At 43.3% G+C, this 14,549-nt stretch overlaps 2 protein-coding genes across 20 annotated transcripts in view; one reads left to right on the plus strand and one right to left on the minus strand.

Annotated features, from left to right (window-relative positions):
- Positions 1-10,124, minus strand: part of LOC106580470 (transport and Golgi organization protein 2 homolog) — a 28,684-nt gene extending 18,560 nt beyond the window's left edge. Inside the window, exons 1-3 of one of the 4 annotated variants that reach the window (XM_045703239.1) lie at positions 10,106-10,124; positions 8,901-9,031; positions 3,619-3,707 (exon numbers count right to left, since the gene is read on the minus strand). In XM_045703239.1, the coding sequence (XP_045559195.1) occupies positions 3,619-3,707; positions 8,901-8,956 (145 nt within the window). In that variant the 5' untranslated portion in view covers positions 8,957-9,031; positions 10,106-10,124. Of the gene's footprint in view, positions 1-3,618; positions 3,708-8,900; positions 9,032-9,942 lie in introns of all 4 variants that reach the window. The other 3 variants (XM_014161581.2, XM_014161582.2, XM_014161586.2) reach the window with 3 other exon arrangements.
- A 2,069-nt stretch (positions 10,125-12,193) lies between these two features.
- The window catches only part of LOC106580487 (armadillo repeat protein deleted in velo-cardio-facial syndrome homolog), a 373,356-nt gene continuing 371,000 nt past the window's right edge, over positions 12,194-14,549 (plus strand). For 7 of the 16 annotated variants that reach the window (XM_045703245.1, XM_045703243.1, XM_014161608.2 and 4 more), the window contains exon 1: positions 12,195-12,799. The gene's annotated coding sequence lies outside the window, so the exon portion shown is untranslated. Of the gene's footprint in view, positions 12,800-14,549 lie in introns of all 16 variants that reach the window. The other 9 variants (XM_045703248.1, XM_045703253.1, XM_045703250.1 and 6 more) reach the window with 3 other exon arrangements.

Raw genomic sequence — 14,549 nt, forward strand, 5'->3', positions numbered from 1 at the left:
TGAGATCTCCAAAGATTGGAAAGCTGCCGCGGTCATCCCCCTCTTCAAAGGGGGAGACACTCTAGACCCAAACTGTTATAGACCTATATCCATCCTGCCCTGCCTTTCTAAAATCTTCGAAAGCCAAGTTAAACAGATCACCGACCATTTCGAATCCCACCGTACCTTTTCCGCTATGCAATCTGGTTGGGTGCACCTCAGACACACTCAAGGTCCTAAATTATATCATAACCGTCATCGATAAAAAACAGCACTGTGCAGCCGTCTTCATCAACCTGGCCAAGGCTTTCGACTCGGTCAAAAAACGCATTCTTATCGGCAGACTCAATAGCCTTGGTTTCTCAAATGACTGCCTCGCCTGGTTCACCAACTACTTCTCAGATAGAGTTCAGTGTGTCAAATCGGAGGGCCTGTTGTCCGGACCTCTGGCAGTCTCTATGGGGGTGCCACAGGGTTCAATTCTCGGGCCGACCCTTTTCTCTGTATATCAATGATGTCACTCTTGCTGCTGGTGATTCTCTGATCCACCTCTATGCAGACGACACCATTCTGTATACATCTGGCATCTATACATCTTCAACCGATTGTTGCCCGCACCCACCCGCCCGACTAGCATCACTACTCTGGATGGTTCTGACTTAGAATATGTGGACAACTACAAATACCTAGGTGTTTGGTTAGACTGTAAACTCTCCTTCCAGACTCAAAATAAGCATCTCAGATCCAAAATTAAATCTAGAATCGGCTTCCTATTTTGCAACAAAGCCTCCTTCACTCATGCTGTCAAACATACCCTCGTAAAACTGACTATCCTACCGATCCTTGACTTCGGCGTTGTCATTTACAAAATAGCCTCCAACACTCTACTCAGCAAATTGAATGTAGTCTATCACAGTGCCATCCGTTTTGTCACCAAAGGCCCATATACTACCCACCACTGCGACCTGGATGCTCTCGTTGGCTGGCCCTCACTACATATTCGTCGCCAAACCCACTGGCTCCAGGTCATCTATAAGTCTTTGCTAGGTAAAGCTCCGCCTTATCTCAGCTCACTGGTCACCAAAGCAACACCCACCCGTATCACGCGCTCCAGCAGGTATATTTCACTGGTCATCCCCAAAGCCAACACTTCCTTTGGCCACATTTCCTTCCAGTTCTCTGCTGCCAATGACTGGAACGAATTGCAAAAATCACTGAAGCTGGAGTCTTATATCTTCCTCTGTAACTTTAAGCATCAGCTGTCAGAGCAGCTTACCGATCACTGTACCTGTACACAGCCAATCTGTAAATAGCACACACAACTACCTCATCCCCATTGTTATTTATCCTCTTGCTCTTTTGCACCCCAGTATCTCTACTTGCACATCATCATCTGCACATCTATCACTCCAGTGTTAATGCTAAATTGTAATTATTTCGCCTCTATGGCCTATTTATTACCTTACCTCCCTACTCTTCTACATTTGCACACACTGTATATAGATTTTTCTAATGTGCTTTTGACTGTAGGTTTGTTTGTGTGTAACTTGTTTTTGTTGCACTGCTTTGCTTTATCTTGGCCAAGTCGCAGTTGTAAATGAGAAGTTGTTCTCAACTGGCCTACCTGGTTAAATAAAGGTGAAATTAAAAACTCCCCTAGAGTTGGGTTAAAGCAGACAAACATTAAGACAGTCGGTGCCACTATGCGTGTGCTGTTCCTGAAAAAGTATTCTGAATTCACTCAGTTCTCCTTTCCCGATGAGGCAAAATATGAATTAAATAGGCAATGAGCATCATTACATTTGCAACAGAGCCTCCTTCACTCATGCTGCCAAACATACCCTCGTATGTTGTAACTGTAAGATAAGGCTGAGATGGTTGTGTGGACAAACATCCACATGCAGCATAATCCATCACCCTCCATCAGAGCCCTACCGCCGTCCCTCCACACCAGATCAGAGGCCTACCGCCGTCCCTCCACACCAGATCAGAGGCCTACCGCCGTCCCTCCACACCAGATCAGAGCCCTACCGCCGTCCCTCCACACCAGATCAGAGCCCTACCGCCGTCCCTCCACACCAGATCAGAGGCCTACCGCCGTCCCTCCACACCAGATCAGAGGCCTACCGCCGTCCCTCCACCCCTCGAACCAGATCAGAGCCCTACCACCGTCCCTCCACCCCCAGATCAGAGCCCTATGGCCATCCCTCCACCCCCAGATCAGAGCCCTACGGCCGTCCCTCCACCCCCAGATTCCTACCGCCATCCCGCCACCACCAGATCAGAGCCCCACTGCTGTCCCTCCACCCCGAGATCAGAGCCCCATCGCCGTCCCTCCACCCCCAGATCAGAGCCCCATCGCCGTCCCTCCACGCCAGATCAGAGCCCTACCGCCGTCCCTCCACGCCAGATCAAAGCCCTACCGCCGTCCCTCCATGCCAGATCAGAGCCCTACCGCCGTCCCTCCACACCAGATCAGAGCCCTACCACCGTCCCTCCACACCAGATCAAAGCCCTACCGCCGTCCCTCCACACCAGATCAGAGCCCTACCGCCGTCCCTCCACACCAGATCAGAGCCCTACCGCCGTCCCTCCACGCCAGATCAGAGCCCTACCGCCGTCCCTCCACATCAGATCAGAGGCCTACCGCTGTCCCTTCACCCCAGCACCACATAAGAGCCTCACCGGCCACACTTATTCATTTCTGCCACGCCACATAAAAGCATCCATCAATTAAACGGCGGCTACTGGAGTCTGACATCCCCGATTAGAGGGAAAGGAGACGGATGAACAACTAAGGGCATTGCTCTGTGTTTCTTTTGCCAACCGGCCGGTAGACGGGATGAAGGATGATTGATTTCCTAGCTGGGCTGTATTGTGTATCTGACCGGGAGACATCAGTCAATTAAAGGTAGTTTACTGCAGGGTCCAGGAATGCCCTTGCGCCTGTACGGTACAAGGTGACTCAAAGGCAATCGGAAGAGACAAGTCAGTGAATTTCAAAAGACTTATCAGTGAGTAACTAACCTTGAATAAAACTAATACAATTTTTAGGACTCAATCCCAAGCCAACATAAAACCTGACCCTTTTAGGCCCTAATTTTCAAACCAATCCTATACCCTAATCCCTCACAAACCTCAATTACTCTGCCACTCTAGACTTCACTCAGAAAATGTGAAAATACTAAAAAGAGCCTGTTGAACAAAACAACTTCCTAGTCTGTTGTGAGGAAATGAAAGGAATCACTCAAACAGAAGAAGCAAAGCCCTTGCTCCATGACAGGACCCTCATTCTAATTTGACTTCTTAGCCTTCCACCCTGTTTGTTTTTTTAAACAGTTTTAACTCAAGGAGATGTATTTGTTCTCCCAGTCAATTTGCCGTAGTAGGGCTATGCTCTTAATAAAGAATGGAATGATTCCTTGGGACACATTAAATTCCTCTCAGAATTGGTTTGTTGACATGGAATCCAATATCTGGCTCATGAAGGCATTCCAGCTGAGCTGAAATGGGTTGTGGTGGGAAAAAAAGGCTCTCAGAGAGAGAGAGAGAGAAGGGGAAACAGAGTGGAGTCCTCTCCAGAATGATTTCTGTCACCAATGTTTTTCTGTCACTTCAACATTAAGTGCAGATACTTACCGCTGAGGATTTCACTGTTGCTCACCCAAAAGTCTGCAGCTTTGGTTGGCCTGTTGTAGAACTCATCTCTGTTTGCAGCCAAAATTAGCCTGAGGGGAAAAGAGAAAAAAATAGAGTTACGAGGGAGACCATGGTAGACCACTTAAGGTAATGTTCTTTAACACAATAACCTAGTGGTGGTATCCATCTTGATATATTGATGTTCTCCAGGTCTCATGTCCTTAATCGAAGAGACTGAGCCCTGGGACTTTGTGTCTGTGGCCCTAATGGCACCCATATTTCCTATATAATGCACTACGTTTGACCAGGGCCCATATAAAAGTGGTGCATTATGAAGGGAATAGGGTGCCATTTAGGAAGCAGACTGTGTGCTCTTTTGCCAGGCTGCATTCTGCACCCATGAGTGAATAAGTGTGAGAGAAATGCCATGCCGTGCCGTGTAGCAGACCTAACTGAGCTCCTGACTGAGGTTGCATGTTTCCTGATTGTCTGGGTGTGCACTATTCCTCCCCTCAGGACACAGTAAAGTTCCGCACCCCAGTTCCCCATCAGCTGCAGCAGCAGAAGAAAGCTGCTGTGCTGTCACTATCCAACACCATGGATGCATCCCAAATGGAACCTTATTCCCTACATAGTGCACGACTTTAGGCCAGGGCACATAAGACTGTGGTCAGAAGTAGTGCACTACATAGGGAATATAGTGTCATTTGGGATGCAGCCCATACCTCTCCATGTACCTCGATTACCTTACCGCAATAACATTACAACCCCTGCTGACTTTCTCCACCCACCTTGGACTGCTGCAGTTTACATGGATCACTAAGAGATGGGGTTTTCCAGGCACCACACCACTGCAAACGTCACATCAAATCCATAATGCATCAGCGACAAAAAGTCTACCTTCAGAGGTCCAAAAGGACCATGTCAGCAAGAGGCTGAGGCTACGGCCAGCGGGCTGAGGCTAAGGCCAGCGGGAGATGCTGTATCAGATTGATCCAGTGCAGTGGATGGCTGGATACGGAATAAGGGCTCGAACACACCAATAGCCTTTGCCTGCCAAGACTACTTGCGAACCAAGTGAAAACATGTAGGATTGCACAAAAATGTCAGCAGTCAACAGTGCACTGAACAATCGGTAGATGAACGGGAGATCCATATTCGGTGCGATGTGTGTGACCCTTAAAAGTATCCTGCCTTCTAACAGCCTTCTAGAGCCAAATCCAGTGGCAGCTCTCTCAGACATCAAACTAACATTGACAACATAAATTACTACGACAAGTGTTTGGCCACAGAATTCACTTCCCAATCAGACCAACGTTTGGACAATGACGTTAATGATTAGGCTATGCCAAGTCCTTGGCTACAGAAATGCCCCCTCACACTGACCAGTTCTCCATTCCAGAGACTGGACCAACAGTAGCTCATTAAGAGCATGTATTGGCGTATAGCCTTGAATTGATTCCTGATGCCAGTGACATCTGGTGTATTAATCCCCTGGCTATGCTGCAGTCTCCCTGTTTCCGTCGAGGTAGTGGAGCCTGCCAGCAAGCCTTCAAACAGAGAATCTCCAAAAGAGATAGAAAGATACGGAAGATTTGGGGGGGGGAACCTGTCAGACAGCACACATAGGAAAAAGGAACTCAGCGAATAGGAATATAAACATAAGCATTTCTACAAAAACTTGAAATTAAATAACCTAGTGCAGTCTAGTACTTGATGAAACCTAGGCCTATGCTGAGCTAGCACCAGTACAACTTACTGGCATTTTCAGTAGTTATCCAATTACAAATGGGACTTAATGTGCCACTCACCACACTAACAGACTTAATCACTGTTGTTGCTAATGCTACATTTGACATTCATTTCTGGTGACTTTTTACTACCACTGCACAACTGTCACTTATTTAGCAAGGCAACAGTGCATGACTTAGTGACTTCACATTACTGTTCAGCTACTGTCCCATGAATCATCCGCTAGCCTTGCACGCACGCTGAGTTTTTCCCTCCCCTTTTGGCTTCCCTATATTAGTGTGCTGAGGCAGCAGAAGCTGCCATAGATGTGGATTTGGGCGAGAGGTGGAATTGCACAGAGCCACCTGTGGGCCCTTTGTGACTGATTTGAGTTTGTATGCACTCTTGAACTAAAGGGTAACTACACATAACAACAAAAATCTAAATTAGTTTGATTTTTCCCAGACCTCAAAAGTGGTCTCCTGATGTGGTTTAAGCATTGTTGTGAACAACAAAATTGGATGTTCTATTAAAAAGTGTGATTGAGAGCGAAAACATGAAACATTTTGGCAAAAAAATGACCATGCTGTGATATTGTTTTGGTATACAGTAGTGACACTAAACCTGGTATCAAAGTAAACATTCTGTAGTTTGTAGAAGTAGCCTATATTGAATTTCGCCGGGGCCGTTAAAAACTGTAGGCCATTTCTATCCACACTTACTTCTTGTGCTGGCTCAACGAGACATGTGGGCTCAATTTATGTATACAAAATGTGTGGGCCTATAATGTAACATATAGTTGTAACAGTATCTAACCTGAGATAGGCCTAACAGCAATATCCAGTCAAGTAAAACGGTCAACCTAGAATATTCCATGTAGTCTACAATTTATAATTGCATCCTGTTCAAAATTCTACTGGTACACACTGTTCCCAGATAATAATGTGCATTATTGAGTTATTGACTGTATGTTTGTTTATTCCATGTGTAACTCTGTGTTGTTGTTTGTGTCACACTGCTTTGCTTTATCTTGGCCAGGTCGCAGTTGAAAATGAGAACTTGTTCTCAACTAGCCTACCTGGTTAAATAAAGGTGAAATAAAAAAAATAAAAAATAAAATTCTAAGTGGTGCATCGCCATTACTCGCTCATTATCAATTAGACACACAGAACACGCATGTTTGTTGTTTCACCCACGTCCCTTTTCGAAGCCAACTACCTGAGACGTATTGGTTGTCATGCCGGTGTCACAGGTCAAATGTTGAGGATTAAATAGTTCCACTGAGAGGCGTTTATTCGTGGTGCACAGTTACACAAGAGAGATTAGGCCACTGAACTATGATGACCTCCGCAATAATTGTATCTTGCCAGCGGCTCCCAATCCCATTAACCTTGTTCAGAGGCAGGTGGATTTCTTTAAGAACAAATAAAGCAAATTGACCTAATTGTGTCAACCTCCGTACATCAAAGGCTCATGATGCAAAAGCTGGTTGCAGTGACACTTGTTCCCCAAGAGTCGACGACACTGGCCCAGAAACAAAGCAAACACTAATGATTTTTCACAGGAGAGAGAGCAGGGCATTCATGCATTATCGGAGACTGTGGGAATCACTAGGAGAGAAACAAGAAAATTAACAGGGCCCAGCTATGCGTAGAGTGCGCCATTTTAGAGAATTCTATAATTTGTCACTTATTCCTTACAAAATAAATACTATGTTTGAGACAAGGTCAATGGGAAGGCTAATATTTCAGCAAGATACATTCCATTCATTCTGTATTGTAAAGGAAAGTACTAATAATTTGATGGTGAGGCAATACATGGGCATAATGGGAATTCAGAACACAACATTGTTGGCAGGCAGGGATGTTGGCGGAATTGGGTGTATGGTGAAAAACCACTTACACAAGAGATTTACTTAACATTCTTGTAGTTATTTTGCCATTCCGCTCACTGATAACGTAGGCCTACATGCATTCAATTCAACCACTGTGAGGATGCTAGCTAGGCCTGTAGGTTACACATATCCCATGGGTCCAGAGTGAGTCATTGCCCACACACATCCACTGATCGCCTTAGGCTAGTGTAATCTCCCAGAGGCAAAGGCAGAGTTAGATCCTGGCCAGGTAGAGAGAGAGCTCCACAGAGCCCAGGGGATTATTACAAGCAGGGCTTTAAATTGCATTGACTGCTCCTCTACCACTGGCGTCTGCCCACAAAGGACCTTTACTGAGAGAAACCAGCAGTGACTGTAGGAAAGGTTAGCGGATGGTACATGGTGTTTCACTGTGCTTGGTTTTGGAGGCTTTGAATTAGCTTGGAACCAAACTGAAATGTTCAGTTTCATTGAAATCGGGAAGTGAAACGGAGCAATTCAGTTTGAATACTGCCTAGCTTTTCATACTTCCAGTGAGAGACAGCACCACAGATTCTCTCAGGTTCTTATCACTGCTTTGGGTGCTTAATTAGATTGGAGTTGCTACACTTCAGCACTACCCTAACACATCTTTGAAGGACAAAGGGAATTTATTCACAATTATACTGAACATAAATGTAAAACGCAACAAGTTAAGAGTTCATATGAGGAAATCAGTCAATTGAAATAAATTAATTGTGCCCTAATGTTTGGAATTCACATGACTGGGAATATAGATATGCATCTGTTGGTCACAGATAACAAAAAACTTTTATTTATTTTTATAAATAAAAAATATATATGGGTCTCAGGATCTCATCACTGTATTTCTGTGCATTTAAATTCCCATCAATAAAATGTAATTGTGTTCGTTGTCCATAGCTTATGCCTGCCCATACCATAACCCCACCATGGGGCACTCTGTTGACATCAGCAAACCGTTTGCCCACACAATGCCATACATGTGATCTGCGGTTTTGAGGCCGATTGTACTGCCAAATTCTCTTGAACAACGTTAGAGGCGACTTATGATAGAGAAATTAACATTCAATTCTCTGGCAACAGCTCTGTTGGACATTCCCGCAGACAACATGCCAATTGCACTCTCCCTCAAAACTTGAGACATCTGTGGCATTGTGTTGTGTGACAAAACTGCACATTTTAGAGATGTCTTTTATTGTCCCCAACACAAGGTGCACCTGTGTAATAATTATGCTTTTTTTTTATCAGCGTCTTGATTTGCCATACCTTTCAGGTGGATGGATTATCTTGGCAAAGGCTCACTAACAGGAATGTAAACACATTTGTGCACCAAATTTGAGAGAAACAAGCTTTTTGGGTATAAGAAAAATTTATGGGAACTTTTATTTTTGTTCATGAAACATGGGACCAGCACTTTACATGTTAAGTTTATAATTCTTTTCAGTATGTATCAGGAGATGAGAAGAATGTCCCCTGCGTCAAACGCAATGATGCTTTGATTCCTTTATGATTCAGATTTGCTCAACATCTGGAAGTGTGCATCTTTTTAAACCATCATCTGAATATAGGCCTCCAGTTGATGACCAAAATGAGAGCCGTCCAGACTAGTCTACATGAAAAGTGTGGTAATAGTACACAGAGAGAGGAGAGGCCTTACCTGTAGGCATTTTTGGATGCAGGTCGAGGGTCAAACTTGAAGAAGATGATACACATGGGGGTGTTAGTGGTTGGGGACGCTCTCTCACACTGGGAACAGTAACTTTCAAAGCTTGGACATGTTGACAAGGGCTAGAATAAATGATAGTCAAGTGAGTAAAGGAAAAGGGTGGTCTTGACCACCCTACACTATAGCATGGGCGAGGTTCAATTTACAAAGGAGACAAACCGCCTAAATCCTACAGGACTGTACAGGTAGCCACAGCTGTACCAAGCCCCTTACCTTATCCAAGTGGTAGCCTAATCCTGATTGAAATACCTATTCAATACAGGACAGCAATACTGTTGACAAACCCTCATGTGTCCTCACACCTTAGTGTAGCCTGATAGAGAAGTGATTAGGTTAGGCCAAATGATTAGATTTTTTATTTTATTTTAACCATCAGCTGATTCTTAAAACTCAAATGACATTACAAAAGAGGTCAGCACCTGGTGACCACATAACTAAAGTGTGCAGGCTTTTGTTCCAAACCAGCACTACAACAACACACCTGATTCAACTAATAAAGGGTATTTTTATGAAGTGACATAGAGGAGCTGAGCAGACAGCTTGCTGGTGAGTTCTCCTTTCTAGTTTCTAGCCCCCTTTAACAGCTACAAGCAAACAACATTCGTTACAATTATTAGAGATCTAACGTTAGCTAGCTAGCTAGCTATAGCAATGGTGAACAAAAATATGAAATATGATAACCAGGACAACAAAATGTATATTATAGCCAGCTAGCTAGCTATATAGTTAGCAACTTTGAACGAGCACAGATTGCAGTTAGTTAGCAAACTATCACGTTAGCTAGCTAGATGCAGCAGTCTTGCGCTAGCTAACTAACCTTAGCTAGATGTCACACTAACAACAAGGACAAAACAGGCAAGTGACAACACTTTGCTACCGGTCTGTTTTGTGACACATTACAAAATAAGTAAGAATATTTTATCATTCATCTGCCTGGCTACCTAGCTAACGTTACATTGCCAAAAGTACTCACTATTCCTTCCACTTGCTGCTAAAGATCTATTCATTCGGTTGGCTAACATTACAACAAAACAAACAAACCCTTCGTCGTAGTGTGTGCATTTGATTTATCTTGCGGGTAGGCTAGACCGGCACTTTCAGGTCAATGTCATTACACGAATGTGAACTGCGCTCACCCCGTTGAAGTTCCAGAATGTTCCAGGCGTAAATCGCGTGCACCCTAAGCAAACATAGTAGGCGTAACCGTCTAGCAACATACACTATGATTGGCCGATACTAACCCTGAGTGAAGGTTCTATGGATATTTTTAAGATTTCTCATTTCACTATTAGCTACGTTTGGCATTTTATGTAAATGTAATACTTTAAGTTAGATGATAGAGCATTTAAATTAGTTGATCTAAGTATTTATTTGTAATGCAAGCGTGACTGGTTAGGAACGACAGTTTTGGTCAGTGTTTCCTGTGGAACCAAAATTAGTGCGAAACATGTAAAAGGTATAAAACCGCCCCTTCTTAAACCCTATCAGCATTTGAGAGTGATGGCTGGTCTCTGCTGCTTTGGGCGCAAGCTGTTTGAGAATTAATGTTTGGCGCATGGTTGATTGACTAAGGCTACTGAGAAGATTCCATGTGTTTGGAGAGCCTTTAGGGCACCAAGCAGTCAATTGAAACTTGTGATGGGAAGCCAAGGCTTTCTGAAGCGTTCGGGGCGTTTACTAAATTGTGCTGAAAAACAGTTAAATTAGTTGGAGCTTTTATCACAATGCACATTAGTGACATCTGCTGGTCAGCAATGAAAAGCAGAATTGATGTTTTGATACAGTATACTTTTCCCCCATAATATTCATCAAATCTCCTTGGTGCAGGGGTTAGTTTCTGACAGTTTGTGCAGAAATTCTGTCTTAGGATGCCACATTTACAAGTCAGTTAAACAAATTTCTGCCCTGCTAGAGCTGCCCTGGTCAACTAAGTGCTATTATTGTGAAGTGGAAACTTCTAGGAGCAACAACGACTCAGCTGTGAAGTGGTAGGACACAAGCTCACAGAGCGAGACCGCCAAGTGCTGAAGCACGTAGCGTGTAAAAAAATCGTCTTTCCACGGTTGCAACACTGAGTTCCAAACTGCCTCTGGAAGCAACGTCAGCACAAGAACTGTTCATCGGGAGCTTCACGAAATGGATTTCCATGGCCGAGCAGCTGCACACAGGTCTGAGATCACCATACGCAATTCCAAGCATCAGCTGGTATATTGTAAAGCTCGCTGCTATTGGACTCCTGTTTTTCATGGTTTGGGTTAGGCCCCTTAATTCCAGTGAAGGGAAATCTTAATGCTATAGCATACAATGACATTCTAGACGATTCTGTGCCTCCAACTTTGTTGCAACAGTTTGGGAAAGGCCCTTTCCCGTTTCAGCATGACAATGCCCCTGTGCATAAAGCGAGGTCTATACAGAAATGGTTTGTCAAGATTGGTGTGAAGGAACTTGAATGGTCTGCACAGAGCCCTGACCTCAACCACATCTAACACTTTTGGGATGAATTGGAATGCCAACTGCGAGCCAGGCCTAATCGCCCAACATCCGTGCTGCCCTCACTAATGCTCTTGTGGCTGTATGGAAGCAAGTCTCTGCAGCTATGTTCCAACATCTAGTGGAAAGCCTTCCCAGAAGTGTGGAGGCTGTTATAGCAGCAAAGGGGGGACCAACTCCATATTAATGCCCATGATTTTGGAATGAGATGTTCAACAAGCAGGTGTCCACATACATTTGGTCATGTAGTGTATTTGAGTGGACTTTTATTGTCCCCACACGAGGTGCACCTGTGTAATGACCGTGCTGTTTAATTAGCTTCTTGATATCAGGTGGCTGGATTTCCTTGGCAAATGAGAAATGCTCACCAACAGGGAGGTAAAAAATATGTGCACGGAATTTGAGAGAAGCTTATTGAAAATGTATTTTATTTCAGCTCATGAAACATGGGACCAACACTTTACATGTTGCGTTTATATTTTTAAGGATAACATTACAAATTATATATTCGAACATGTGCAGGTGAGCTGATTTGTTTCAAAGTAGATTGCAAATTGTACGTTGTATGCAAAGATTGACAGCTTTTAATCCAATCAAGTAAGAGATATTCTCTCTCTGCTTTAATTGAAAGTAGGTTCACCCAATCAAAATAAATATTTCCTCGAACGCTCCGCGATAGGGGTGGGATTCAAGTGATGTTTGCTCTGACAGTTTTGTTGCTCTAGCGCTGTTTGTGTAAGAGAGGAGTTTGAAACCGTCAGTTGGGGCCACAGGTTTGGGTCAGTGACAGGCTATTTTTACATTTTTTTTTTACAACAATTTGCTGTCAATTTGTATTTGACGCTATTGAAGAATTTGCGACCTCACGGTGCTTTTTGTTTTGTTTTTGGACATGGGACAAACTTAGACTATAAATAGCCTAGTTAAAAATAACTTAATTTGATTTTTATATTGAATGAATCATGGACTTTTTAAAGTAAGGAATAATTTCAACACAGGCAACCTTTGATTTGTCCTCTCTCTTAACCCTCCATATAATTGAGCAAATAAAACATTGGCTAAGCCAATCACGGACTACACTGCTATTCTCCGGCACTGTACGAGAATAACAGTAGCGCTGTCGTTTGCAACAAAAACATTGAAAAGAGGAGAAATCATTATTCAGTTTTGGTCACGTTTCTGAGGTGCAATTCATAAACTAAGAAGAATAGGCTAGGAGTGTGGGGTGATTTATTTAACCAGCGCGAGGAACCATCTGGTGATTGCATCGCCAAGTTTACACCGCTCCTGCGTGCGCGTACGTACTATCCCTAAACTCCAGTGGAAGGGAGGAGTAGAAGGTAAGAAATGTGCTATAATGTTCCTGGTTATATATAAAACGTCGAAATTTGATTCAAGAGTATCGTTTTCATTTTAGCAGCCGAACAAACAATCTATTATTCCTACGTAGTCGTACACGATACAATGCTTTGCGATTGTCATGGAGATTGAAGGATGTGTGAGCCAGTGGGGGACTGCTGTGGGGATTTTACGCGGAGTTGTTCATTTATGGAACTCAATTGTAGAACAGTAGAATTAATATTTGAATGAAACGAAATTGCATTCGATTAAATAATCATTCCAGCCTATTATCAAGTGTAGATTGCTTATCTCATGCCATTTTATGCGTAACGACATATATCAATTGCAATAGAGTCGCCACAGAGATTGTAGAATATGACAGGATATTTTTTTTTGTCCTCTTACGTTATAGTTCTGTTTCATAATATGACATTTCCAAACCCATGTCGCGTGTTTACTGAATATATACAACAATGGATGTGTCGTACACTGCCTCCTGATTCTGCAGATCTAAGAGCACACAAATGGTCATCGATTGTGTCAAAGGGAAGTGCCTCTGTCTGCACGGGGCACCTACAATAGGCTACCTACCTGCAGCATCTTTGCAATACTTCAAAAATAATTATGATATTTAAGTGCAAACCCCAGGCAATGCAGAATAGTTAAATATTCTTTAGTAATAAATGTGAATACATTAGAATATTTTTTTAGACAGTTTTTTTCCAAGATGTAACAAATGACTGTGAAGATGTTCTTTTTGCTGTGGCGTGACCTATCAATCATTTTCCTCTTTGTTTTTCCCTGTTGCTGAGTGAGTGACATGGTCATGTCTAGATGGGCTATAGCTTTTGTTTTGCCTTCCGGGTTCTCCCCTTGTAACATACCCAGTTTGGAAAAGGGGGCATTTGCGAGTTGCTGCTGGAATTATTTGGATGACGGGTACCTTCCTTCTTATGTGGTTTTCCTCTTGAAGCCTGAACACCCTTTATGTGTTGGGGCGGCAGGTAGCGTTGGGCCAGTAACCGAAAGGTTGTTGGATCTAATTCCTGAGCTGACAAGGTAAAAATCTGTCGTTCTACCCCTGAACAAGGCAGTTAACCCACTGGGCGTCATTGTAAATAATAATTTGTTCTTAACTAACTTGCCTAGTTAAATAAATGCAAAAATGATGTTCCCACTCCGATAGGCCCAATATAATGAAATGCGTACGTATCGCCATAGGGCCATTTGATGTGTTAAATTTAGTTGACGTGACGGCTGTGTGAGCAGGTTGACGTTTGTTAAAAATAAGATTTAATGACTTTGACTGTGCCAGGTAGTGACCACTCCGCAGAGCTGAGTCATCCCAATAAATGCCAACCTGCGAAAATAGATTCGGTTGGATGTGATTGACATGTATGACTGAATATAAATAGCTGTTGCAGTCAGTCACAAGGTCATGCACTGGAGAGCTGCTGCCACAGCTTCTGCCCAGTTGGCAGTTTTTATTCTACTTTCAAATGTAGGAAATCATATTTTAGATTGCTATATGTGCTACTACTCCGAATGCATGGAAATAACGTATTTTCTGTTTGTATTTGTTTGTGTGCAAGTTCTTCACATTGACATTCTTGACTTGGACTGAAATGGGTGGCGGTACTCGTTTTCTGTGCTGGTACTGTTTATATTTAGGTGCAGGAGCTTCACAATAGTTTTGAGCTAATATTTTATAAGAGGAACAGGAGCCCAAGCAGTAGAACATTTAAGGTG

The sequence above is a fragment of the Salmo salar genome, chromosome ssa20 (assembly GCF_905237065.1).
Source record: "Salmo salar chromosome ssa20, Ssal_v3.1, whole genome shotgun sequence".
Lineage (NCBI taxonomy): Eukaryota > Metazoa > Chordata > Actinopteri > Salmoniformes > Salmonidae > Salmo > Salmo salar.